The 25,601-nt window shown below is 39.7% G+C and overlaps 1 protein-coding gene across 1 annotated transcript in view; it reads left to right on the plus strand.

Annotated features, from left to right (window-relative positions):
* The window catches only part of mei4 (meiosis-specific, MEI4 homolog (S. cerevisiae)), a 41,338-nt gene that overhangs the window by 1,644 nt on the left and 14,093 nt on the right, over positions 1–25,601 (plus strand). Inside the window, exons 4-5 of the mRNA XM_026341872.1 lie at positions 2,372–2,913; positions 14,601–14,732. Of these exons, the coding sequence (XP_026197657.1) occupies positions 2,372–2,913; positions 14,601–14,732 (674 nt within the window). The remainder of the gene's footprint in view (positions 1–2,371; positions 2,914–14,600; positions 14,733–25,601) is intronic.

Below are 25,601 nucleotides of genomic sequence, written 5' to 3' on the forward strand. Positions count from 1 at the left end.
ACTCTCTGAGACACCACAGCTCACCTCCACAGCGTGAACTGTCTGAATTATGCAGTGGAAAGACTTATTTAGACTCTGTTGTTGTGCAAGTTTGAATCTTAGTTAAGATGGATATATTTTAAAAAAGAAAAGTAGAGATGGCAGTACAGCTGTGGGATACTGTACATACTAACAATATTCATGTCCCACAGCTGGCTTTATGAGGTTTATCTGTTTGAAATGAAGGAATAACCTAGGGTAGAACCAACACCAGAGTCCAGAGAGTGATTGGGGAGATGATTTAAACACAGTATTAAATGTTGCAGCAGAGCATATGTGGTAATTCACAAAACATTGGTGCCGTTGGAGGAAAGTCGAGCAGAAAGGAGGACGAGCAACAGGCGATGCTTTTGAAGTCATGTACTAATGTGACTTGCGTCACAGGAAACCAGTTGAGTTACAGGTTGGTCATTGCCAAGTATCATGAAGGGCTTAAATGATGATGTCATTAATTTTATAGGAATAGATTTTACTGTTTCCCAACAGAGGAGATCTTTCTACAGCTGTTCTCTGCTCCATATAAAACACACACAGGTGTAAATATCATTGACTTCATGTCAGCGTTTGATCCAATGAAAACACTTGTCGTCCTAAATCTGACTCTCCTGTGGCAGTGGGGGGACATTTAGTACGGGACAGGCTGTAAAGGTGAAGACCACCTGTTCTCAGTTAAATCAGTTAAAACCCCTATAATTCAGATTTGAGTCCCATTGATTCAATTTGAAGGATCTAAAATACAACAAAGGATATTTAAAATACCTTATACTTTACTGTCATATTTGAAAACCTTTTTACTGAGCTGCTGATTTATGCTAATTTATGTATGAAACCAGTGTCAATATTTCAAAGCTTAATGGTGCATTTCTACTCTGGTTCTAGTCTCAGTGTTTATAGGCAGTAATTTACTGGGAGACAAAATATCAAAGCAGCATTTAGCACAGTTTTAAAATAAGTGAGGTCCTGATGTTTTGATGTTGATGGATCATCAGACGTTCAAAGTAAGTTATAGCATATTGATAAACTGAGTTGACTTATGTTCATGATATAATTGTAAGACGACCATATGATAAACCAGTTCTGGCTCCTCTGCCAGTATTGAATGTGTTTTATTGGGGGTCCTCGTGTCATAAACCCCTTTATGAATGAGGATTCCTCTGATCTGGCTTCAGTGGCCTCTTCTTGCTGGAAATTTGGGCAATGCTCAAAGACATTTTTCTAAATATTGTGTGCTGTATATCCTCCAGTAATATGGGCTTTTGGCTGTAAAAAGCATTGACTGAATTTTAAATGCTTGGGGTTTATTTGGCCTTTTATTCCCTGTCAGTGAATTGTGGACTATTCTCATTCCGTCATTTTGACACCTTTCCCCTTGTGTGATGCTTTTATGAAAAGGTTCACACAAGGAGAAGGCCACACACACATTTGCTGGAGTAAGTGCCGCTAAACACAGGCGCTGTTAAACAGAAATTGGAAAGAGAATTGGACTTTAGTTTTAGTAATGACGAATGGTCATTTTCAGTTTGAAATGTGAAGCATACATCACACCGGACAAACATGACACGCTTGTTTGTTTTTTTTGTCGTCATTCTAAAAGCAGAATAAAAACCTTTTTACATATATTGTGGTTCAGCACTGTACTACACTGTATTTCACTGTCGGTCTGCATTTATTTTTTCTGGACTCAGTCAGATTGCAAATTCATGTTTTACTACTAAACAAATCTGAATATCCACTGACAGACTTCTTGAATTTGGTTTCCACACATTGAATTAATGAGAACATTGTGATAGTGGCCAGTTGCTAACACATGTACAAATATATCTGTACTAAGAGTTTACCTTTACTGACACTAAGGCTGAAACCGCTTCACAAATGTTCATGGTGCGTGTCGTGGTTTAGCAAAATTGAACTGTGACACTGCCATCATCATCACCCCGCTGCCTCCAGCTTCTCACATCCTGCATTGTAATAGTAGCAAATGTGGAGTATCCTGGAAATCTTATATAAGAGGACCATCACCTGCTGTCTGACAGTACAGAGTAGGTCATCCAAGTTTGGAAGTGCTCTGAGCCCAATCGGCTTTAGTACGGTAGATAATTTCCACTAAAGTATGTAGCAGAAAATAGAAATACAATGGACGTGCAATGCTAATTGCTCATAACGGTAAGCACAGTACATAGTAAATGTACTTAGTCACTGTCTACCAGTGGACCAAAGCTTCAGCCTGTTTCTTCCTCATATGTGGTCCAGATTAAACATATATGTGGTCCAGATTAAACACATATGTGGTCCAGATTAAACATGTGTTTCTCCTTCTTTGTTTCTTTGTCAGATCCTCCAGGTCATGACAACACAGTGGACAATGTTTCTCAGGATCTGTTTGGTCCAGAAGGTTTGGCCGACAGCACAGCTCTTCAGCCAGACAGCGACTCAGAGACTCCTGATCTCATGTTGGAGGACAACCAGCCTTGCACCGTTGTTTCCCCTCATCCGGCAGCTCCCTTCACTTTCCACGTACATGCTCAGGGGGACGCGATGCATTCCCACGTGCAGTTCCTCCAGTCGTTCTGCGCCCTGCACAGAGTAGAAGGGAACAACAAAGACCTGGAGGTTCTGTGGTTCAGTTCAGGTGGGGACGCGGGGTCAGTGTTGGTGGATTCTGTGTGTCAGCTCCTTGACTCAGTAGTGACAGCGTGCAGGGATCCTCCTCCACTGGGTCCTCATGACCTTGTCCCGCAGGCCTGCCAGGTCGCAGCCCAAGCGATGGACCTCTTCTGCTCTCAGAGGCTGCCGTCTGCAGAGTTCATGGGACGTGTGCAAGAGTCATTGAGGGAACTGACTGCGATGCTGTTACACAGTAATCAGCCCAGCAGGGTGAGTAATGGCATCCGTGTTTGTGTGCTCGTAATATTTGCTTATTGATTTGGCCATTACCCCCTACAGTTAGAGCAGCATAAATAAAGGGAGACAAGATTCTGCCCTTTTTAACCTGAGACATAAACAAATGAATGTTGCATCAGTGTTCACTGTGTGTCAGGCTCCAACAACTAATTAAAGATACAACAGATCAATGAATATGCAAATAGTTGCCAAGAGTGAGTCCATGATGACAAGTTGAAAGCTTAGTGGTGGTGACACTGAAGTCCTGCAGCTTTGGCAGAGTTTGTTGTTACCCTAACTATAGCTTCTAACGTACCCTAAACTTTTGTTTTTAGACTTTTTACAATATTATTTGTTGAGGCAACCACGGTGATGCTATCTTCCATGTTCTTTTCTCTACAACACAAGTTATTCATACAACACTATAATAGTTGATTAATGAACCACTTAGTGCACTGCCCGTTGTCCCATCACACTTCTGTATTTCTGTCAGTTTTGTAGTTCAAAAACTTTTTCACAAGACTTTGTAAAGTTTATAGCACCCTCTGCTGTTGTCCTCCCTTGGTCTGTGTTTGGTGAGGAAGCTAAAAAATGTTTAGGTGAAATGAGACTCGACTTTGAATCAGTTTAAAACTTGTAAGAAAACTGCAAAGAGAGAAACCGCGAGCAGCCCAGGTCTGAATCATCATCCTGAACAGGCAGTAGGTGCAGTATTCAAGTCATTCTTGAGTCCAAGTGGAAGGTTTCAAGGTGTTCTTGAGATACGGTGTCCATAAGAATAATAATAGAATAGAATAATAATCTTTAGACATTATGAGTTAGTCTGAGTCTTATGAACGGACCACTCGTACAGGTTTGCTTCTAAATGACATGAATATCTAATTTGTCACCAGTTTTTCTTTGGTTTTGAACTAAAATCATAACAATTGACTGTCATCTACAAATAAAAAAACTAAAAGAAAATCACAACCTCCACGAGTTATCTTCTAGAGAAAGTTTTTGTCTGCAGCAGCTTTCTCAGGACTCCGTATGAAGAACATCCTCAACTGCATCCACAGTGTCATTTTAACATTGTCACCTGTAATGGACTGCATTGTCATCCATCTTTCTGCAAGTCCCCTTCACAATTTCTCTTTTTATTCTTCTGCTTTTCTTTTATCTTTCATGAAGAATCAGCTTTTTGCATTGAATGCCATGGTGGAGACTGTGCAGCTCTGCGCTGACGGCTGCAGTCATATTTCAATTTTCTTTGGGTCTGCTCCTTGCTGACACTTATAAATTTAAAGTTCCCGGAAGGACTTGACGTTCTGTAATTTGAAAGTCTCCTTTTTACTCCTGTATTACACTTTTGTGAAGTGGAACATGTAGCCTTGTGGGAATAAATTACATAGGGATAAAATTGCCGACCTTATTGATTCTTGTGGGGAAATTCAGGGCACAGCAATGACAGTGAAGCTGACATTTCAGGTGCTGGGGCAACTTGAAGTATCTTACCCAAGGACACTTCGATATGAACTGCTGACCCTGCAATTTAATGGACGCCCCCCCTAACTCCTGAGATTAAGAATAAAGGGGCATTAATTATTCTAATGATCAAATCGCTCAAACAAGCAGCTCCCATAAAGGTGCACGTAGCATTCTTACAGTTGAAATCAGCGACCATATGTAGGGAAGTAGCTATTATTTTAATTACTGATTGTGTCAGTTTTATTTAATTTTTTTCAGTACGTTCATACTTTAGCCAAAAATACTCAAACTATCACAGAGCTGAATGTGACATTCAGATGTGCCTCTAATGACTCAGTTGTTATATCAGATTTGTGCAGTTAATGGTTTACTGAACCTGACTGAACAAAAAACATTGGTTGAAACCCATCACCATAATACATTTAACTTACTTTACTGTATTGTGACAGTCACAAAATTTGTCAGTAAATATTATGTTATCATCCTTTAGCTGTGAGACAAACATTCAGCATTTGTTTTCTACCTTTTTATAATTGACCTTAAGCCACTGTAGTGTTTTCATTACATTAAAGAAGTAGTGCAGTAATATTTGTTATTCGGTTTTCCCCTTCATTCAAAGTTTGCTGACACTTTTCCAGTTAAAACGCTGACTGTCAACATCCCTTAGTGCCACACATGTGTTACTGTCATGACATGGCCTGACAGCTTGGTAACAGAGATGAAAGTGAGCCTGCGTTGACAGGGATGGAGTTTCCCCTGTATGCCTCTCACTGAACGCTCACTGTCTTACCCAACAAAAATGACTGCAGGCAGTTTCTTGTTTACGGCTAATTCCCTCTCTCTGTTCATCATGATTAATAGTAAAGAAAGTGGGCTTTTCCTCCAAAGCGGTGCAGAGATGTTCAGCTGTTGTCAATGAAACTGATGATAGTAGTGAGGATGTTTTAAAATAATTAAAATTCAATGAGGAGGTTCCATTAACTCAGCAACAATCTGTCTCTGAGAAACTTTAATGCTCCCACAGAGGCAGGTTGGCTTACTGCATTATAGGACAGGTTACTTACAACCATTCACAATAATGTAGAGTAAGTTAAACTGGCAATGGGCAGTAGTTGGTATGTGATTATTATGGAAGGACAGCACTTACTCATGGTGGGGGCATCCCTCTCTTCAGCCATATTTTTCAGCACCTCCTGGGGGATCCTGAGATGTTTAATCCCTCCAGCATGTTCTGAGTCTGCACAGTATACATCTAATGAGAGGTGGCCTGGAGGCATCTTGGTCAAATGCCTGAATCATCACAACTGATTAAAATCTTTTGACAAAGAGCGCAGTGGATCTGCTCAGAGGTCCAGACTCAGCACCTTGTCTCTAAGGCTTAGCCCAGCCACCCTACGGAGGAAACTCATTTGGATTGTATTCTCATTCTTTTTGTCACCACCCAGAGCTTGTGACCAACTCAATCCCAACTCATTTTCTAAGAACCATGGCCTCTGACGTGGAGGTGCTGACTCTCATCACAACCACTTCATGCTGCAAACTCCCACAGTGTAAGCTGGAAGTCAACGAACCCAACAGAACCTCACAGAGCAGACTCCCCAGACTGGATTCTGTGCCTTGAGATTCTGTCTGTGATGAGAACAGACAGGATTGGTTACATGGGACAACCTTAGTACAGCCCAACACCAACTTGGAACGGGACTTATTGCCATAAATACGGACACTCTGGTTGGATAACCCCAGATTCTCACTGTACTTCCCTGTAAGTAAAGTGTAAAGACCTAATTAGTAATGTTGAGTGTTTATAAAAACCAAAGACAGCAGACAACAAATTAACATGCTGCCCTGAGCACCTGGAGGTTTGTATTGATAAATTAATTCCCGTCTCTTTTAACTTCAAGGACATAGGAGCTTTGTAATGTGAGATTCCTGTGAGATTTGGTGGTAAATTTATGCGAACTCTTGTCTTTACATCATAAACCTTATATAAAGAGCTCTGTTTGGAGAGAGACGCTGTTTAAAGTAAAAACTGAGTCTTTGATACTGTTTCATATCACCAGTCTGTGATGCTTGGTGCATGTGAAATTAATGTTTTTGATGTGCTCACTCTCCGTCAGCATCTCGTTTTAGTGAGTTTTATTTCTTTCTCTGAATGTATTTTGACAGGTCCTCAGTGAAGGGGTGTGAACGTGTTACTCTGAGTCAAATGTGGGTGTATACAAGCAGAGAAAGAGCTATTAAAATGTGATCATTCAGCTGTGGGTGATATGGGTCACTGAACACAGCTGTGTCCGTTGTTCAAAATGCAACACCTTGTGGTTGCATCACATTCTGGTCTATTGAGGCTGCCTTGCCTGGAGAAATTGGTTTCTCTGCCTTTTCTGTTGTGGTTGCCCTTATATATGGTGGGTGAAATACAGTCCGAAATTGTTGAAGCCTTTTGCACATTGATTCAGAACAGCTGGCAGAGAAAAGCGATGTTTAAATCTGCTGTTTTTGATCCAGACTGATTAACTGCAGCTGCTCTGATACATGTCTTTGTTTCACATAATTTATCTATTGGAACAAAACATACATTTATGCTGATGAGCCGCAACCCTAAAACCATTCACAAGTGAAGTTAATAACATTGATTATCCTAACACCTGTCAATGGGAGGGGTGTTTAAACAGCAAGTGTACAGTCAGCCCTTAAAGTTAATGTGTAGGAAAAAGGGCAAGAAAAAGATCTGAGCAACTTTAACAAAGGCTGAACTGTGATGAATAGATGCTCTCTAGTAGTAGTAGTAGTAGTAGTAGTAGTAGTAGTAGTAGTAGTAGTAGTAGTAGTAGTAGTAGTAGTAGTAGTAGTGGTCAGTTCTTACCAAAGTGGTTCACTGAAAGACAACCTGTGAATGGCTTTACCTGGGGAAGAGGAGGAACTGAGATGCTCTATGGAAAGAAGGCAAGTTGGTCGAGGCATTGCCCGTCCTGTGCTTTTCACAGATGAGAGCAGGTTCACCCTGACCACATGTGATAGACATGAAAGAGGCAGGAGAAGTCGTGGGGAACGTTATGCTGCCTGTTACATCATTTAGCATGACCGGTTTGGTGGTGGGTCAGTGATGGTCTGGGGAGACATAACCATGGAGGGACTCACAGACCTCTACAGGCTGGACAACACTGACTGCCATTTGGTATCGGGATGAAATCCGAAGGAACGAATTGATACTACTGACTGACCCCCATGCTCGCCTGACCTAAATCCAATAGAAAACCTCTGGGACATAATGTTTTGGACCATTTTGCAGTTCAGTTTGAACCTCAGACTTTTGGGTTAGTTCTTTCCCGATTGAGACCTGATGTGTTTTCAGTGTTCCTTTAATTTCTTTTGAGTAGTGTACTTTAAATCTGTCAGTGCTACAGTTTAACATTTTCATTTCAAACTGTGTACAGTGTCTGTCTCTGCAGTTTTCTGTTGTAAAAACGTGGCCTTTACATGTGTGTCACACTGTGGTCATTCTCAGACATCACTGCTCTGACCATTAATTTTTATGTTTCCTACCACGCTAAACATTTCATGTGCTGTAGCTATATAGTTATAATTTATAGTATAATATAATAAGGACATTGCAGATGACTTTGAGGATACCTATTAATGTAGTCTTTATGTTTCTGACATTCAGTGAACACTCCATTGCTCTGCCAGTCAATATGATTGTTTGAGACAGTTCAGATGTGGGTAGGGAGGTCAGAGATGAAGGGCAGGGGTAATTATAATACTGAAAAGACTCCTGACAAGACCGAGCAGCGCCAGCAGTGGAAAACAACCACTGAGACACGATTCTGACAGCAGACTAATCTATTCTACACGCTGTTTAGAAACAATTTGATCTCTAGATAGGGATAGGATCGTTTCAGATGCAGTGTCTTCATGAATCACTGAATGGATTTCCAGTATAATTCGCTGTAAGTGTTTAAGTTCTCAGGTTCACTGAATTCTTTATTTTCTTTATTATTGGTGGGATTGTTGTGTAACTAGCAATATTCAAATCCTTCGAACTTCTGCATTTAGCTAATTTAGGACATGCACACTTGTATTTTTCTCATTTATACCTTTTATACTTTTCAAACTAATGAGCATTTTCTGATCTTTTTTTCTCTATTCAAGTGAATTACAGAATGCTCAAAATTCACACTTTATAAAAACATTTTATACATCTTTCAACTCTTTCAACTAAAGAAGGATTTTTAGGGACAAACATTCATTTTAGACATCATTCTGTTCAACAGAGTTGCAGCTCTGACCAAACAGTGTTGGCTATTTAGTACAGATGATATAATATATACCAAATTTCTCAGCCTAGTCCCTGTTTGAATCAGTGGTAATTAAGCACTTAATAGCAAGACAGCAGGACAACACATACACCTGATTTCTCTGATGTTAGTCCTGTTTAAACATGATGGACATGTCTGTTAAACATGTTCTGTATCATCCTGCAGCTTTTTGATGGCAGCACAGCAGTGATTCACAAATTTATTCACATTTTTATTAACTAACTACTGTCTCATGTTAAAGATTCATCGTATTTTCCTTTGACTAATCTTCTGGAGTGTATAATGTACATCTCATGTAAATCTCGGATGAGACCAGTTGTGACGTCATTCAGCACCTCATTTCAGTTTGTGGATTCTTCAGACAGGACACACACAGATATAATTTATAGTAGGTTTATAGGTTGACATGTCCACACACACACACACACAGTAGCAAAACGTTACAAAAGCTAATTAAATTGCTAAAGATGTAAATGTAAAAATGTCTACAAATCTGAGCACAAATGAAGTAATAAACCATTGAATTTGAATCCGTTTGCAGAAATTCTCACATACATATGATGCTCAATGCTTTTGTGAACACAGACGTGTACATAAGCAAAGAAATTAAATAAAACTTTCCAAAATTCTTCAAAAGAACAATATTCATACAGAAACAGTTTCCCACCTTTATAACTATTCAAACTTTATCAGTTATCAAAGAAGGGCAAGGTGGCTTCAGCTTTCATACAGAAATAAAGTTCAGCTTGATCTTTGTAGCAGACAGCAACACAGTTTAGCAAAAGCATTTACAGCACACAGTAATCCCACCGCAGTGTCTCCAGAAATTGTAGTTTCTAGTTTTAGACTTTATAGGACACAAATAGTTTGAACTTTTATATTCTAAATCTGTATTAATGTATAGGAGTAAAAACTCAACATTTACAGTATTACAGTTTAGTTTAATCTGTTGTTTTGATAGTTTTCTAAAGTCTAAATGATTGTTAATTATTGACTTGCTTCAGTAGTTGTTTCATACACTAATTGTTCAGTCTGGTTCATTTTTGCCTGATAATTATTATTGCATTAGTTCAACGTTTGACGTGTGTATATAAGTCATAATAATATTATGCTGGTATCTCTGCCAGTTTGTTCTTTAACACATTTTGTTACTGTAAGGATCCACTACCATTGTGTGGCCCTTTTCTAAAACCTCAGCTCTGTAGTCAAACAATGAAAACAGCTGAATAAGAGCTCTCTGGAAGTGTCGGCACAGTGCTTACGGCCTGAGTGTGTTCCATCTTCAGGAGTAATGCTGTGAGCAGCTGCAGTTTACCCAGTGGCAGGTCCTACCTCATCCACGAGGAGAGCTCTTATTTCTGGCTCAGATTCTCAGACACACCTGGAGGAGTTGTTACGGTCTACAAGGAAGAAGATTGGATATGATGAAGAGCCCAGACGATGAAATTGCAGCTCCTGAATCCCAAGTGGCTTCATTCAAATGTCACTCTGGCAGTGTTGAACTGCAGATATATTTCACGTAATAGCCTTTCAGGGAGGAGATCGTATAACCTCATATAACCTCAAACCAGTCTCATCTTACCATGTCATCCTGTTGTCTACTGGAAGAACTTTTATTAGCTTCTCATATATTGGATCCAGCTCACTTCATGCGTTTCAGCCTCAAACAGAACGCTCAAGTACAGTTTTTATTGCTCTATTAATTTTCAGACAATGCTGCCTGTCAGTGTTATGGCTACTGGATTTGCCTGTAAACATGAAAGATGGGATTATTAGTTTGTTAAATGTAAGGCTCAGTCAGATTTTGTTTAAATTGGCTTTTCTGGATGTTAACCCCTTAGTGAGGAGAAGATAGTGGTCAGTTTCTGCAGCATCATCTTATCTTATAAAAAGAAAATACTTGGTTTTTTAAAAGATGGAGTTGTACATTAGTTTATGAACCATTTGCTTTATTTCTGCATAAATATGAAAGTTTTAAAACTAGTTAAACTGAGATAAATGCATTTGTTCCTTTTCCACTCGGGGGGCTGACTTTCTTTGTGCCTCAGGTCCTTCTTCAGCATTTCTGTAGGATTAATGTCAGGACTTCAACTGCCATTGTAAAACATTACAATTCTTCATTTTTAGCCATTCTTAAGTCAGATATCGTCACCTTCTGTTGAACTTCTTACCTTCATATTTAGCTGTAGAATTTCTTTGCCAATCATTGATCGTAAGCTGCACTGGTCTAGAGTTAGCAAAGCTGATACTGCCAGCACCATTTTACATATGTAAAATAATAATAATAATAATGTATACTTTATTCATCCCCTTGGGGAAATTCGGTTGGACAGCTGCCAGACTGAGTCGGTTCTACTACGGGGTTTCAGTGTCTTGTGACCATTTTACTCAACAAATAAATTGGTAAATTTGGTAAAAAATGGTAAATGGTAAAAAAAAAAAAAAAACAACAAATTTAAACACAACATCTCATCTGATGCCTTTTTGTTCTGTCTTTGTCTCCAAGTAAACAACCAAATGAGTCGATGTGAGCAGCACCAAAAGGGCAGACAGGTTGAAGAGGCGAGAGAGAAAGGCTTCTTCAATTTGCAGACTGAGAAAATCTAGTTAGGAAAACTGAATAACAATCTCCTCCCTTCAGTTGTTTCAAATTATGAATTAATCTCTTGATAGGATAATCATTCCAGACAATTTCACATAATGTCCTCATGGAGGTAATCAGGACCAGTGGCAATACAAAGCAAATTGAATTTCAGGTTAGTTTTTCATTCATTTTTGTTCTTCATCCTGTTGCTCACTTGGTTTAAAGAACAGTCAGATGTGCATATCTGATCATCTTTAAGCATCAAATGGATTAAATGCTGCTTTTCAGTGCTGTGCAGTGTTACTAGTTGAATTCCCCTTACCAAGTTGAAAAGCAACAATGGTTGTGATGCCCTTGAGTCAAATAATTTATCCCCAGCAGCTGCCGTTGCGCTGTCTACGTTGCATAGTAACAGAGGACAATCTGAATGTGTTGGGCTGCTCCCCGTTAAAATAGATAAAATTGGAGTGAATATGAATTAGGCTGGTGCTTAATGTTAGCACGCATGCTAAGCACACTGCCCCAGGATCCGAAAAATTTAAGCTTTGTAGGCTTAAATTTAATTATTTACTTACTTAAATGTTTTCTTGGCTGTCAATGTATGTTGTTTAATTAATCAAATTGTGCTGAATTATTCTGGATGCTTAAAATAATGATTTTCATGAAGTTAAATGTTAAGTGGTTGTAGGTCTTATCATCCCTTCTGGTTTTCACTGTTATTTATGCTGTGAAACAGGTTATAAATTGTTCTGTTGTATTAAATGTCTTAATTCTTCCCTGTGCTTCGTGGATCAGTTCAGTAGTAACTGGCAGCTGTATTTGAAAGTGGAGTGTGGAGTATTTGGCTAAGATTTTATTATTCAGGGCTGTGGAAAATATTATAACCCCTCCCGATTCCTTTTTTTTCCTTATTTATCTTCAAACAAAATCAAGTCAACCTAAGCAAAGACAAAGTACAAATCTTAAATGATAATTGTAACCTTTAAAGCAAAAGGTTGATACCAACTAGACCTGTGGGGAAAAAAGTAACTCTGAGTTACTGCATTCAGAAAATAACTGTTTTTAAAGCTCTGAGACTCACAGATCCACAGTGAGAGACACTTTCTGACTCTCTACAGATGAAAATGTGGTGAACCTTCCCATAAATGAACAACCTTTCAAAATTGGTCCAAGAGTGGTGACTCATCCAAGAAGTCATTTTTGGAGAATGGCCTGCAGACTTATGAGTCAAGGAACAAGAAGAAAGAACAAAAAGGAAATCATATATGCGATCAAATGTGCAGGTCGCAACAATGTTGGGTTATGATTTGAAGCTCAAACACAACTTTTTCACAAAGCAAAACATTTTGCTGCAAGACAATGATCCTCAACGTATGGGTAAAGTCAACCTCAGAATTCTCAAAATTAATAAAATGAGGTGTAAACACACTTCATGCTTCACATGAAACCGGCCGAGGACGTGAGCAACAGTGGATAAAGAAAGTTCAGCAAACTAGAGGATGTGCACACTTTTACCTTTGGTGCTGCTACAGTAGCTGTACTGTACTGTACTGATGGACTCATATGAACAAACTCTTGACCTGACTAACAAGACAAAGGGTGTCACAGTGAAGCAGTAGGGTTGTCTGATATATTCTGGTTTTGGACAGGAGAGTGCACAACAGGAACAGGTATTGTGCCAAACATGTCTGGATAAGGAAGAAACACTTAACTGTCTTCCAACATTTAAAACTGGCCTGTGTTTGATGATTTAATGATTAACAGAAGGATCTGCTGATGTTAGCTAGGCTGCCGACCAAAAGCAGAGCTTATAGCAATGGTCTATTAAATAACATTATAAAACATTAAATAACAGTTAATAGCAGTAGTTTCTGGCTGAGTAAAATAAGGAAGTGTAGGAAACCTGGGTATAGGAGTCAATGTCTTAAAGCTAAAAGAAGATAATATAATTTTAAATTCCATTAATGTGGTTTTCTCTGGGCTCTTGCTTGAAGGCCACATGTAAACAAGCAAACAACACTGAAAATGCATTAGTTGAAATTATGGTTCTGATCTCACTGGGAGAGAAGAACAGTGTGTTTAAAGGCAACATCAGTGTGGCTTAAAATATTTACCATTTGTTCCCTCTGGCTGTTTTCAAAACTATTTCTTAGGATTTAGCGTGCTTTTATTTAGAAGAATAGTTTTCTGTAAATAATAGATTTTTATTGTAGTTAAACTTCAACTGCTTCAACTGGTCATTAACTTGCATAATTCAGGTTTAGCACTGTCGAACAGAAGCCTTAGAAATACACTCCCTGCCTTGAGTTTCTGCTAGTTCTCACATTGTCTTGTGCTTTATGAGAATATTTTTCCAAATGTTTACACCTGCAGCGATTAGTTGACTGTTCTGTTATTTTATCAATCCGTCATTGTTAAACAACAAATGCCAAACACTGTCTAGTTCTGGCATTTTTAATGTGAGCATCAGGTTCTCATTATTTAAAGAAAATAAAAAAATTAATCATTGAATTAAGAGAGCAGATAAATCGATTGAATTGCAGTTGTAAAGGCATTTTATAGTTTGTAGTTTTTTTCTGACGTGTACAGGCATCTGCAGGCATTGAAACATCTTAAAATCCTTGAATTTGGTTTCCTTAAATAAGGTTTTTGAACATGTTGATATATCTTTTCTTTAACTGACAAATGTCCTTAATATTTGCCTTCTGCCTGCAGCAGTAATTGTAGTTATAAAAACCTTTGTGTCTGTGATTGCAGGTTGTCTGGAGGTGACTTGTAAACTTAGACAGGGGTTGTTGTGACAGGGGATTATGCTGCAGGGAGTTGTTCAAGCTTTTTGTGGACTTTCAGTGAGCACCATCAGACCTGCAGCAAACACTACTGCTGCAACAGTAGCTGGGAGTCGAAGCTTAAATAAACTGAATTGAATTTTCCGTGGATTAATCCAACCATCAATATGAGCCACTTATCTGGGTCCAGCTAACATTATAAAATCAATTTTTGTTATATAGTGAAGGGAAGTCCTGAGAAAATGTGAAATTATAATCCATTATAATCCAGACCATACGGACTACTACCGCTTCTCCATCATACTTTCATACTTTTGTGGAATTTAATAGTATTTCAGTAATATTGAAACAACCACAGTTTAACTTAGAGATTCCTGATAAGTCAACAATCAGCATTACATGAATGCATATCTGGTATAAGAAATTATTTTTAATAAGTGAGTTTACAGATGCTATGATTTAAAAAGATGAAGAAAAATAGGTTTAAGGGAGCAGTCAGTAATATCTTGTTTTTCCAAACCTCAGCTTCAGGCTCCAGAGAAACTGATGGAGTACCTGATCACCCTGGGGACCAGCTGCATGTCAAAGTCCTTTCTCATTGGTCACATCCTCTCTCAGATCAGCGTTCTGGCCGATAGGCTCTGGCAGGCCTTCCAGGTAAACACCCCTACTGCTTCACCACACCTGCCCCTGTATTCCCATCCTTCTCTTCTTCTTTCCCTTTTAGATCAGTGACGGTGTTTGTTTCTCTCTCTGCTCCTCATGTGTGTGTCTGTGCTATGTTGCTCTCTTCCCAAACATTGACATGACTTTATCTGCAACAGCATTACCAGAGCAGCATGACGACTCTACAGTTCATATAACCAGCAGTTCAGCATGTACTCAGACCATGTGGGGATGATTTTTCTTCCTAGCTTTCTCCCTGACTTTCTCCCCCACCGACTCTAATTCTCTGTCTCATACACTGATTTATTTCACCTTTTTTCTTTAGAGAGCTGTCTTTTGTGTGAGGCCTCGTGCAAACGGTGTTCCCTATTGACTCGTTGCCACGGTCACTTCTAAGCCGCCATAATCAATACTGCGTCCCACAAGTTGCCTGCTTGCTATGTATTCAAATGTCTCTCAGAAGCTTTGGTGACCGCCTGAGTCACAGGCCAGGCTGGAGCTGCATTTGGCCGGCCTGCCTCCTATGAAAAGCAGAGCTGAGTGTCAAGCCACCGGGGGGGGGCTTGCGAAATGGAAATGTGTTTTTGAAAAAAAAAAAAAAAGAAAAAAGAAATGGATAAAGATGCTTTTCCCCCTTCGACCCTCCTGCTGAGTTTCCCTCCCACTCAGCAGGGCTGGTCATGCTCACTTGCGCCTCTAGAAATCCTCTTGACTAGGGTGATGCCAAAAAGAGAATTTTATCACCACTGTGTTTTTGAGTGCCAAGTTAAGGGAAAAATAGCTGAACCCACTGTTTACTGGAGATATTGACAATGCAAAACAGCTCTATGGAGCTATTGTCTCCAACACAGCAGCAGTAATTGGTATTTGTAAGCAGGAATCCAAGGAGTCAAATCCTTCACACACTGTGAAATACAAGTGGAGCACCATCATCATCCTTTGTGCATGCAGAAGACCTGTGACTGCAAACTTAAATTAACCACCACGTTGGCATAGATCTCTGCTAATGTGGTGGTTTGACATTTTCAAAGCATGCAGACAGCCATCTGTGTGTCCATGGAAATGTCTGAGTCCACCCCCTTCCTCCCCCACCACTCATTTTTATTCTCTCGAGGCTAAAAGAGGGACAATGAGATTGCTTTTGAAGTGTTTGAAGACTGAGCCGCTGGACTGTCTTATTTGCTTGTAGCGCCACGCCTGCAGCTCTCTATGGTTCATTCTCTCAGAGGGAGAGCTGCGTGCCTCGCGTTATGTAAAAGCTGTAGATGAGACTACATCTATATGCCCATTAACATTTTATGCACTTAGCTTATGCTGTTATACAGAATGAATGATAATGAGGGCAACTGTTGAACCTTCAGCTCCTGAATAACAGAGAGTGGCTGCTCTGTTAAGTAGTTACAGTCCCCAGAGGTTGTAGGTAACAAAGTACTCCTTTAACCTAAGAAGATAGGAGCTAGAAATATTAAGTAAGGCAGTAATATAGATAAATTAAAGGTTGGGTTAAACTAATTACACATCAACGCTTCACACAGACACATTGTGAACGTACTGTAGTGGAACATTTTGCAGCTAAAAAGCCTGATATTACTCTCAGAAGTTGGTAGAGACCAAAAGCTGAGTTTGAAGAGACTGAATATGCATTCAATTATTTGAATGACTGGAGAGAGATGAATCTAAGAAATGAATATCATTGAACCTTTGCAAATAAAACCATAAACCAAAAACAGTTTACATGGTTGGATATCATAAGAGTTATGACAGAAAACTGTTGTTTTGTTAATACATGAACATTTGAGGCCCAGTGGCTTGAGACAAAACCAACTGCCACACAAAACACAAACAAAACACAATAGTACTTTTATGGTCACAGTTAATCATTATTAAACATTGCTTTGGTGATTTGCTTCAGTGCAGGACTGAATATGTTAATATGAATTATCCAAACAATAACAATAATGGAACACTGATGAGTTTTAATATTGCTGTCATGTATGTAATGAGCTCTCTAAAAGCTGATAACAGACGCATCATTTGCATAAAAGCACAGTTATGATTACTGTAGAGAGTGATAATTTACTGTGAAACAGCTGCAGGTACACAGAGTACACAAATAATCATGTACATCTGCCTTTCAGAAGTATTTCTTTAGATATCTGCTTTGGCATTTTTTGTCTTTATTTAGTAATGATATAGAGGTTCAGACAGATGATGTGACATAGGGTTGAGAATGGTATGACATGAGTTGGTGTCGCCTCGGGTGGCAGCCTGTTGCAGTAGCTCCGGTTAGATCTGTTCTTTTCATAGTATTTGTTGTATTCTTGTTGCTCTTTCTACTCTTTTCTGTCTAGTTTGCACTAACCGGAATGAGCAGTAGATTACGTGCAAGTTTTTCCTGGTTTTACTAACCTTTGGTGTACTGGGAAACCATGGCAACAGATGCGTCTGGGAGCAGAGAGTTCAGGAGCGCTCGTATTATTTACCATCACGACCAGCTGATCGCGCACTCCAGGCAGTGAGGCCTCAGAGGCTGACAGAGAGGCAGGCAGAGTGGTAAGAAGTGAGGAGGGGAGATCGTGGTGATTGGTGGTGTAATCCTGGACATGCTATTGTGAAAGAATGTCTCTGTAGCCCGGACATTGAACTGTTAGCTGTCAGCCTGCTTCTATATTACATATATTATAACATGGGACGTCACCACTAGACTCCAAAATCAACATCCAAATGCTTTTATGATCATTACAGGATACTTTAACCACGCCTTTCCACAACTCTTTACTTTAACTTTTCACCAGTATGTCAACAGCCCCACTAGAGACAATCAAATTTTTGATTTACTGTATGCTGCATGTTCTCAGCAGCCAGGTGAAAAGGCAGCTACAGAGGCTGAACCAAAACACAGCTTCAGGAATTGATGCAGTCAGCCCCAGAGTCCAGAAGGCCTGTAATGATCAGCTCTGAGGGATCCTACAGCAGCTTTTCAACCTCAGCCTGAGACGTGTGCTGAAGCTTTGGAAGACATCATGTCTCGTGCTGAAATCTTCATCTCTAGCTGCTCTAAATGATTACAGGCCAGTCGCCTTTACATGTAATAAAAGTTCTGGAGAGACTGGTACTGATCCATTTGAGGCCTCATGTTGAAACATCTTTAGACCCACTACAGCCTATCGCCCCTAGTTTGGAGTAGATAATGCCATGATATACCTGCTCCAGACAGCTCTCTCTCACCTGGAAAGAGCAGGCAGCACTTTAATACAATCCAGCCCGTTCTGCTGAGAGAGGAGCTCGTTAAGATGCAGGTTGACTCCTCTGCAGCTTCCTGGATTAGTGACCACCTGACAGACAGACCACAGTTTGTACGGCTGCAAGGTAGACCAAGTAGATGGTTGTGAAAGAGTTTAAGCACTGTCTCCTTTTGGGAGTTGAAGTAGAGGTGACAGAGGGGTACGAGAACCCGGGACTTCCCTGGACAACAGACTGGACTGGTCCTTTAATGTGTGCAAAAAGATGTTCCAAATCTGTTACCAGCCGTCACCCTGTCCAAACTAGCTAGTGACATATTCATACAACTTGCCTGTAACTGTGTAAACTTAAGGTGCCATTGGTTTTCTGTCTAGTTCTGTTAGATGTTCCAATCATCTTCTGTGTGTGCATGTATGTTTCTTGGTAATGGCTACTGCAACACCAGAATTCCCCTTCTCGGATTAATAAAGTATGTACTTTGGGACTCCAGACCCTCTGTCCCCTGTTTGAAAAGATATCACACCCCCCCAGCTTTCAGATGCTCCCCAGGCTGAGTCAAAGCCACAAACAGACCCCTGCCTCAGCTCTTTGTTAGCAGCAGCTGACCTGTGGCTCCCTGTCAATAGTGCTGAGTAAAAGTATTTCACAGCATGTAGGATTACCTTTCTTCATGACAGTGACCTATAACAACTCAGTGGGCGAGTTCTCTGTCTCCTTTTCAGCCTTGATTTTTGTATTTAAATGTTTTTTGTCTTGTTTCTTTAGATTTACATATCTGCTGTGGAAATGCTCTTCTCTTACATGTGTTTTGTTATTTAATGTCATAATTAACATGACGTGACACATAACAAGCAGTAAACTTGTGCTATGATTTCAGAATAAAATACCAAGTGATGTCTTTTCTTAAGCATTCACAGACTTTTTATCAGTTTGGTTTAACTGCAGCAGCCATGCAGCACATCATCTGTGCACAGAATAAAATGCCGGAACTTCTGAAAGGATGTAACTTCAATAAAAGCATAAGAGCTTTCTCCCTGTTCAGTTCTTAGATCTAAATTTGTGATGTAGATAAAGTGAACTGTGTGCGTCAGCAGGTGTCCATTAATCTCAGAGTTGCTATGCATTTCCATCTATTCCAGGTTGATTACAGCTATCACCACAGAGGATTAGTCATACTAACTGTAAATGGGAGAAGTACATGAATCCTTCAGGAGTTGAACTGAAGAGAAGCTTTGGTTTAAAAACTATCTTTTTGGGTTGATTTCACAAAGAGGAGCTCTCACTAAGGGCTATTCATGAAGTCTCTTACAATACTTTTAACCATAGCTCCCTGACAATGACACAGTGCATCTGAATGGGCCTTCCTCCATTAAACCTGCACTCAGGTGTTCTAGGGTTTAGTATGCGAGATGATATTGAATCTCATAGTTTTAGTCTTAGCCTATGGATGGACCAGATGTTGGCTTTGATTGACAGGAAAGTGTCTGAAAGAGATTTGTTTTACTTTTCTTTATTGGCTGTTTACTTGCTGCTTCCATAAATTCTCTGGTCTGCTGGAAAAACTCCACCTAAGGTTGAAGGATTTCAGGAAAAATACTTAAGGCATTAGCAACTATTGTCTAGAATAAACTAACCAATATTTATGGTCAGCAGAGCATAAGTGACAGAAGTAATGAATCGTCCTACTGCTTATTAACTTAACGATTAATCAATTATCAAAATTGATTGTATCGCCAAGTGTTCTGAAAGTGTCTTTGTCACCATTAAAGTCTAATGAGTAGAAAATGTAAACATTCCCAGGTCACACCAGCTGCTACTATAGTGAACGCTGCACAGACCTTCACCCTTATCCAGTTGGTGGTTAAGAGAACAGACCGTACCCATCTGTCCTGGGCCTCCTCGCTGACTCATGTCTTTGTGTTGCAGAGGTTGAGAGGACAGGCGATAATGGCTGAAGGGCTCCGTGTCACGTTCACACATCATAAACCTTATTTCCTTGTTATCATTCACATTGTTATCGGGGAGACCTTCAACAGCCCCTATGGGCATTTGTCTGGAAACACACATGCAACTCGACAAGCTAACAAGGAAGTGATAACCAGCATGTGATCTGTTGGACCTTGATCTTTATATTTTTCAATTTAATTCAGCTAGAAAAGCTCAATCTCGAATACCACAGGTAATTGTTTTAATGAGTAACAGTATAATTAGAGTGTACACTGGAAATTGTATTTTGGTAATCTTAATTAAAATAATCACACAAACTGATTACTTTAGAAACTATGTAAAATGGTTTAGAATTGCCTATTTTTCTGCTTTATGGGAAGTTTGCTGTAAACATAACTGAAAATCTAGACTCATATTGCACTTCAAAAACTCCATAGATAGTAGAATGTCTGATTAGATTTTCAAGACTAATTTATGCATTAATTTGCATATTATTAGGGAACACTGATCTGATGAGCCGATTGACTTAATTGGGAAGAAACATATTTTCCTCCAAACACAATAACTGCAGAACTGTAGAAACTTCATATGTAAAGGACATGTACCCTATATGAGGTGTAGGATTTGATTAGATTTAGCTGTGCCTTGCTGCATTTGCATATTAATGAGGCTTGAGTTGAGTTTGGAGAAGTATCTAAAGACGGTTTCAAGGACATTCGTAGTAGTAGTGGTAGTGGTAGTAGTAGTAGTATTTGTAGTAGCACCAAAGTCATGAGTATTCTATCAGGAGCTGGGTGGTTGAGGCCAGTTCCTGTCTGACATGCATCCTCAGAGATGCTGCAGCTTGGTGCCACTGTCCTTGGAGCAGTATAGCATACAGATAAGCTGTGCCATCTGGGCGCTGCGTTGTTCTGTCAGAGGGCGTGACAGTCAGTGGCATACACCAAACAGCCACAGCCCCTCAGGACAAAGCCAGCATGAAATCCAGTAGTAACACTAAACCACTGGGCAGTATAAATGCCACTGTGATGCTATTACTATGCACCCTTGGTTGTCACTGTCCCAGCGTCTGCATTTTATGCAAACTGTGGGTGGTCTATGCTAGCTGTCTCATATTCACCCATGTTTTTGTCACTTACTGGAGAGGATTATAGGTGGGTGGAGAGCAGAAAAAACACAAAATCTCAGCTGAATCCTGTTCAAGAAGAGAAAACAGATTATTCCCTTAATTAATATACCTATTTACAACTTAATGTGGTGTAAATCTGTCAATGTTCAAACAATGAAATTAATTGTGTGAGTCTTAAACTACTGATCCATGATTGTAAGTATTTCTTGGACAATGAGATTCACGGTTTAGTCTATAAATAAGGGCAGCCTACGGTGCAGAAGATGGAGCAAGAGTTAGAGCAACCTGCTCCCCAAGTTTCCCCCTCATATGTTCCTTACGTGTAATTTGCTTTGAATAAATTTATCGGCCTCATGACTAAATGACAACCCAAGGTGAATTTTTGTTTTCTATAATCAAGAGTGGAGAAAAGCGGTGAATTTGCAAAATTGAGAAGCTTGAACTCAAATGAACCCTCCTATGTGGATCTGCAGTTTATTTGTGATTGTTAAGTAGTTAGGACTGTTGTGTGTTACCTGAGTGGTGCAGTTTGGGACAATAATGTTTTTTTTGTTCCAGGGTTTTGTGGGACACATAAATATTAGTGTGGGAGATTTGCGTCACTCACACTGGTGCACCCAAATATTTTTGTACATTCATACGTGGTAATTCCCTAGACAGACGCACGAAATGCTCCCAGTGCAGCTTTTTGATTATTCTACTAGCATGGTCATTGGACGATTCATTAAAAATGCCAAAGATCAGCCCAGTGAATGGGACAAATATCAATTGTTCGACCACTAGTCAAAGTTGAAAATGATGCACAAAAATTTTCATGAGTCTAGACGTTTACTACTAAATTCAGTATACTTGTGCCCTTTCTGGGTGCTCATACTTAATTCTCTTATCCTGATGAAAAATGTAGATTTTGCCATTAAGCATGTGGATCTGCATCAAGCGACTCAATTGAGGTGGTCTACACATCTTATCAGCTTTTCCTTGTCCTTATTTGCAGGATTACTATTAAATAATTATTGGGCGTGTGTGTGGAGAGTCTGTGTGGCCTTCCTGGTTAACCTTCTATTTCCGCTTCGTTTGACGTGAGATCCCATGAAACATCTCTGTGTTATTGTCCGATTAGACTGATCTGATGAGTTTCTGAGCCACCCTTTGACTGGGATGATTGCCCTTAATGATATTAAGTTTGGCTTGGGGATATTAAATTTGGCTTTGAGGTGATGAATGACTTTTCGCACATGCAGGGTTCAGCAGTGGTGGCAAAGCCAGAGGAAATGAGCATCACTGCCGATGCCTCTAAAGGCCAGTGCCAGTTCAATTTTCACTCGTTTGGTTCTGCAGCCCTCACTGAATAGTCAGGGGCTTTTTTTTCTCTCACTACATCACATTTCATTTTCAAATATCAGAAGGGGGCTGATTCCTGAATTTCAAATGCTTCTAGTCCTACATTTTTCTTGAGCTGGGTGGTGTGATGCTTGATAGTAATGTCTGACTGAGAGGTGAATTCATTCTTGGAAAAATTGTGAGTTTAATGGAACGGCTTTGTCCATGTGAGTGGCAGTGGTATTAGCAGGGAGGCTCCAAGAAGATGTAAGATGAGACATTGTGCACCTGGGTGACATGCTCAAGAAACTGGCACCTTAAAGCTCATTTGTTCTTGTTTTTACGCGTCATCAAGACAGCGTTAAGGTTCCAGGTCACTGTTTCCAAGGCAAATTAAGGTGTGATGGATTGTACTAGCATCACTTACTTCTACACATTCTCAGTTCTTGCTGTTTTTGCTGCACAGCAGGTACACAGTAGTCAGGGGACACTGTGTCTCCTGATGAAGACGTTATTTGTAATAATTGTGTTTTAAAATTACGGTTAATTGCTTTGTACAGAAGTGCAACACTCTAGTTTGTCAACTGAAAGTAAATGACAACTATTTTGATAACAGAATAAAATGTGAGCAACAATGCCAACATTTGCATGTTCCAGCTCCTAAAATGTGAGTTAATGTTTTCTTTATCTTTATGGAAAACTGAATATCATTAGGTTTTGGACTCAAATAAGACATTTGAAGAAGTGTCTGAACAGTAATGTTTAATCATTCTAAAGTGAAAATGATCATAATAATTGAATTGAATTGAATTGAAAATGTGCAGTGTGTTATTCAACACGCAATAAAAGAATTATAATTATTTCTAATTAATAAAAATGCAGCCCTATACATCCTAATCCTAAACTGTGCAGTAGGATTGAAATTGTCTGTATTATTCTAATTGCTTTCCCATCTGAGGTACAGAATCCCAAATTATTGGATTTAACCAAAGTGAGAACTGCAGCATCCTTTGGTACCTTATTTCCATTTTATGTAACTGTACATTTATGACATATTTATAATAATAAACGTGGTGACATTCACATTATTGTATCGGTTCTACAGTATATGTTCACCTGAGAAGTACATCTTCATATTTAGTTTTTGATCAAAGATCGTGCTTGCAGGTTGTCAGAGTAACACTCTCTACATGTCAGTATGACTTTTCCAAATGCAGTTAGAAATAGTCACAGTGGAGTGTGGCACGAGGCCACACACGGTATAATTACCATTGTAATTACCTCCCGTCCTACACAGGATTGGCTACTGCTGATCAGTTGGCCAGAAGTCTCAAACTCTCCTGCTCTTTTTGTTTGGTTTTCCATAATTAGTTGTTATCTAGGCCTCTGTTCAGTCAGCAGAGCGCTACAATGCTTCTATAAACCTACTAGGAGAATTACAAGCAGCCCTCCTCCCAGCTGGAGTTGCTACAGAGAGATTTGGCAGTATATCTCTGCGTCTTTTTATCCTTACTCACCAGCTCTGCTCTTTTCTGCCTCAGGGGGAAAGAAAACCAATAATACACCTTTGCAGTAAAACAAATGATGACGCCAATATTATAGTTTTCTTCCTGATGTACAGCTTTGTATGAAGCACAGGGCTGGCACGTGGGGAGGATGCTGGCATGTAGAGTTGAGTCAGCGGCAGTTTGAGATAGTTGGGTCTGATACAGGAAGAGCAGCAAGAACAAAACTATTGTCTGGTAACAATCAGAGCACCATCCAGGTGCTGATTAAGCTGCAGACACAAAGAGTAGAGAGAGATTTTACACTAGCTACTGATGCGTTACTCTACTCTAGTATTTTTACTGTATTTAATGTTGATAAATATAAATATAGACGGTAACCTTTTATGTTTATGATCCTATTGTTTGCACTAGTTCAGGCATAATCATGGGTTATGTATGGTTTTTTGGTCTGCATGTTTTTATATATTTGTCTTTCAAATTATGATTTGATGATGTTTCTCGTCACATCAGTAGACTATAGCAGGTAAAACTGAAAGGAAGGAAAGAAAGTGCTTTGCTATTATTGCTGTACTTGTCATGTGGAAGCTCTGGTGCCATATGTGGTGATGGTTTAATTAATTAGCATTCTTTAGTTCTCTGGTTGCCTGTTGCCTTTGTCTCTATCTGTCATGTTCCTCCCACAGTGCTCGCCTGTCTCTGCTTTCAGTAGAGCGTATACCACTCTGTGTAATCTTTGGTATCACATGCATAATGTGGCTTTACACTGGGTGGGAAATATATGGTTTCATGGTCATCATGACCTTGTCACATGAGGATTCATGTCTGCAGACAGTGAAAACTTGCTCTTTTCTCTCTCCTCACTGTGACTGTTTTAATAGACAGAAACATTAAGTTATCTGCTGATTAAATGTGTCTCACATTAATGCGAGCTATAGGATTCTCTGACAACATGAGTCACAGTCATAATGACTTTGGCATTGTATATTGAGCTACTATCTGACTGGCCTACAAATCTGCTAGGAACTTATATCATCCTGACACTGTGGTTTGTCACCAGCATTAAGTCTGCAAAGTGGTTAAACTTTGGCTGTTATTGCTGGAGAAAATGTAAAATTAATTCAGCAAATAGACCAATGTGCACCATTGCCAAGTCCATTCAAAGAGCAGGATTTTGGCCCAGTACTAAATTCATTCTGTCAGAGTTGCTGAAACCTGCTGCACTAGAATCCAAACTATGACTAAGCAGAGACGGCGTCTACCGGTTTATTCCTAGAATCCACTGCTATGTCTGACTTTTACAATTTTAATGGCACATAATGTGAGCAAAGAATCATCAGTGTGTGTTAAACTGGTTTTTGGTTCTTGTCAAGGTGGAGGTACCTGTCTATAGATTCAACCCTGTCTTTTGTCCTAATTCTACTCTTTGTCTGAAACCTCTGACACTGTAAATCACCAGGTCCTCCTGACTCTACTTTCTGTTTTGGGCATCTCTGGGGCAGATCCTGGCTGATTTAAGCTCTACACATTTTGCTAAACCCTCAAAGTAGCTTGGCATTTCCTATTCACAGGTGTGTTACAGAGCTCAGCCCTGTTCTCTTCATGTCCCTGGGCTCCACCATCCACTCACACAGATCTTCATATCAGTCCTATGTCGGTGACATGCAAACGTCTTTTCTCTGCACTGCCTTTCAGTGGCTGCCTCCATCAGGTTTA

This window comes from Anabas testudineus, chromosome 24 (genome assembly GCF_900324465.2).
Source record: "Anabas testudineus chromosome 24, fAnaTes1.2, whole genome shotgun sequence".
In the NCBI taxonomy this organism is placed as follows: Eukaryota; Metazoa; Chordata; class Actinopteri; order Anabantiformes; family Anabantidae; genus Anabas; species Anabas testudineus.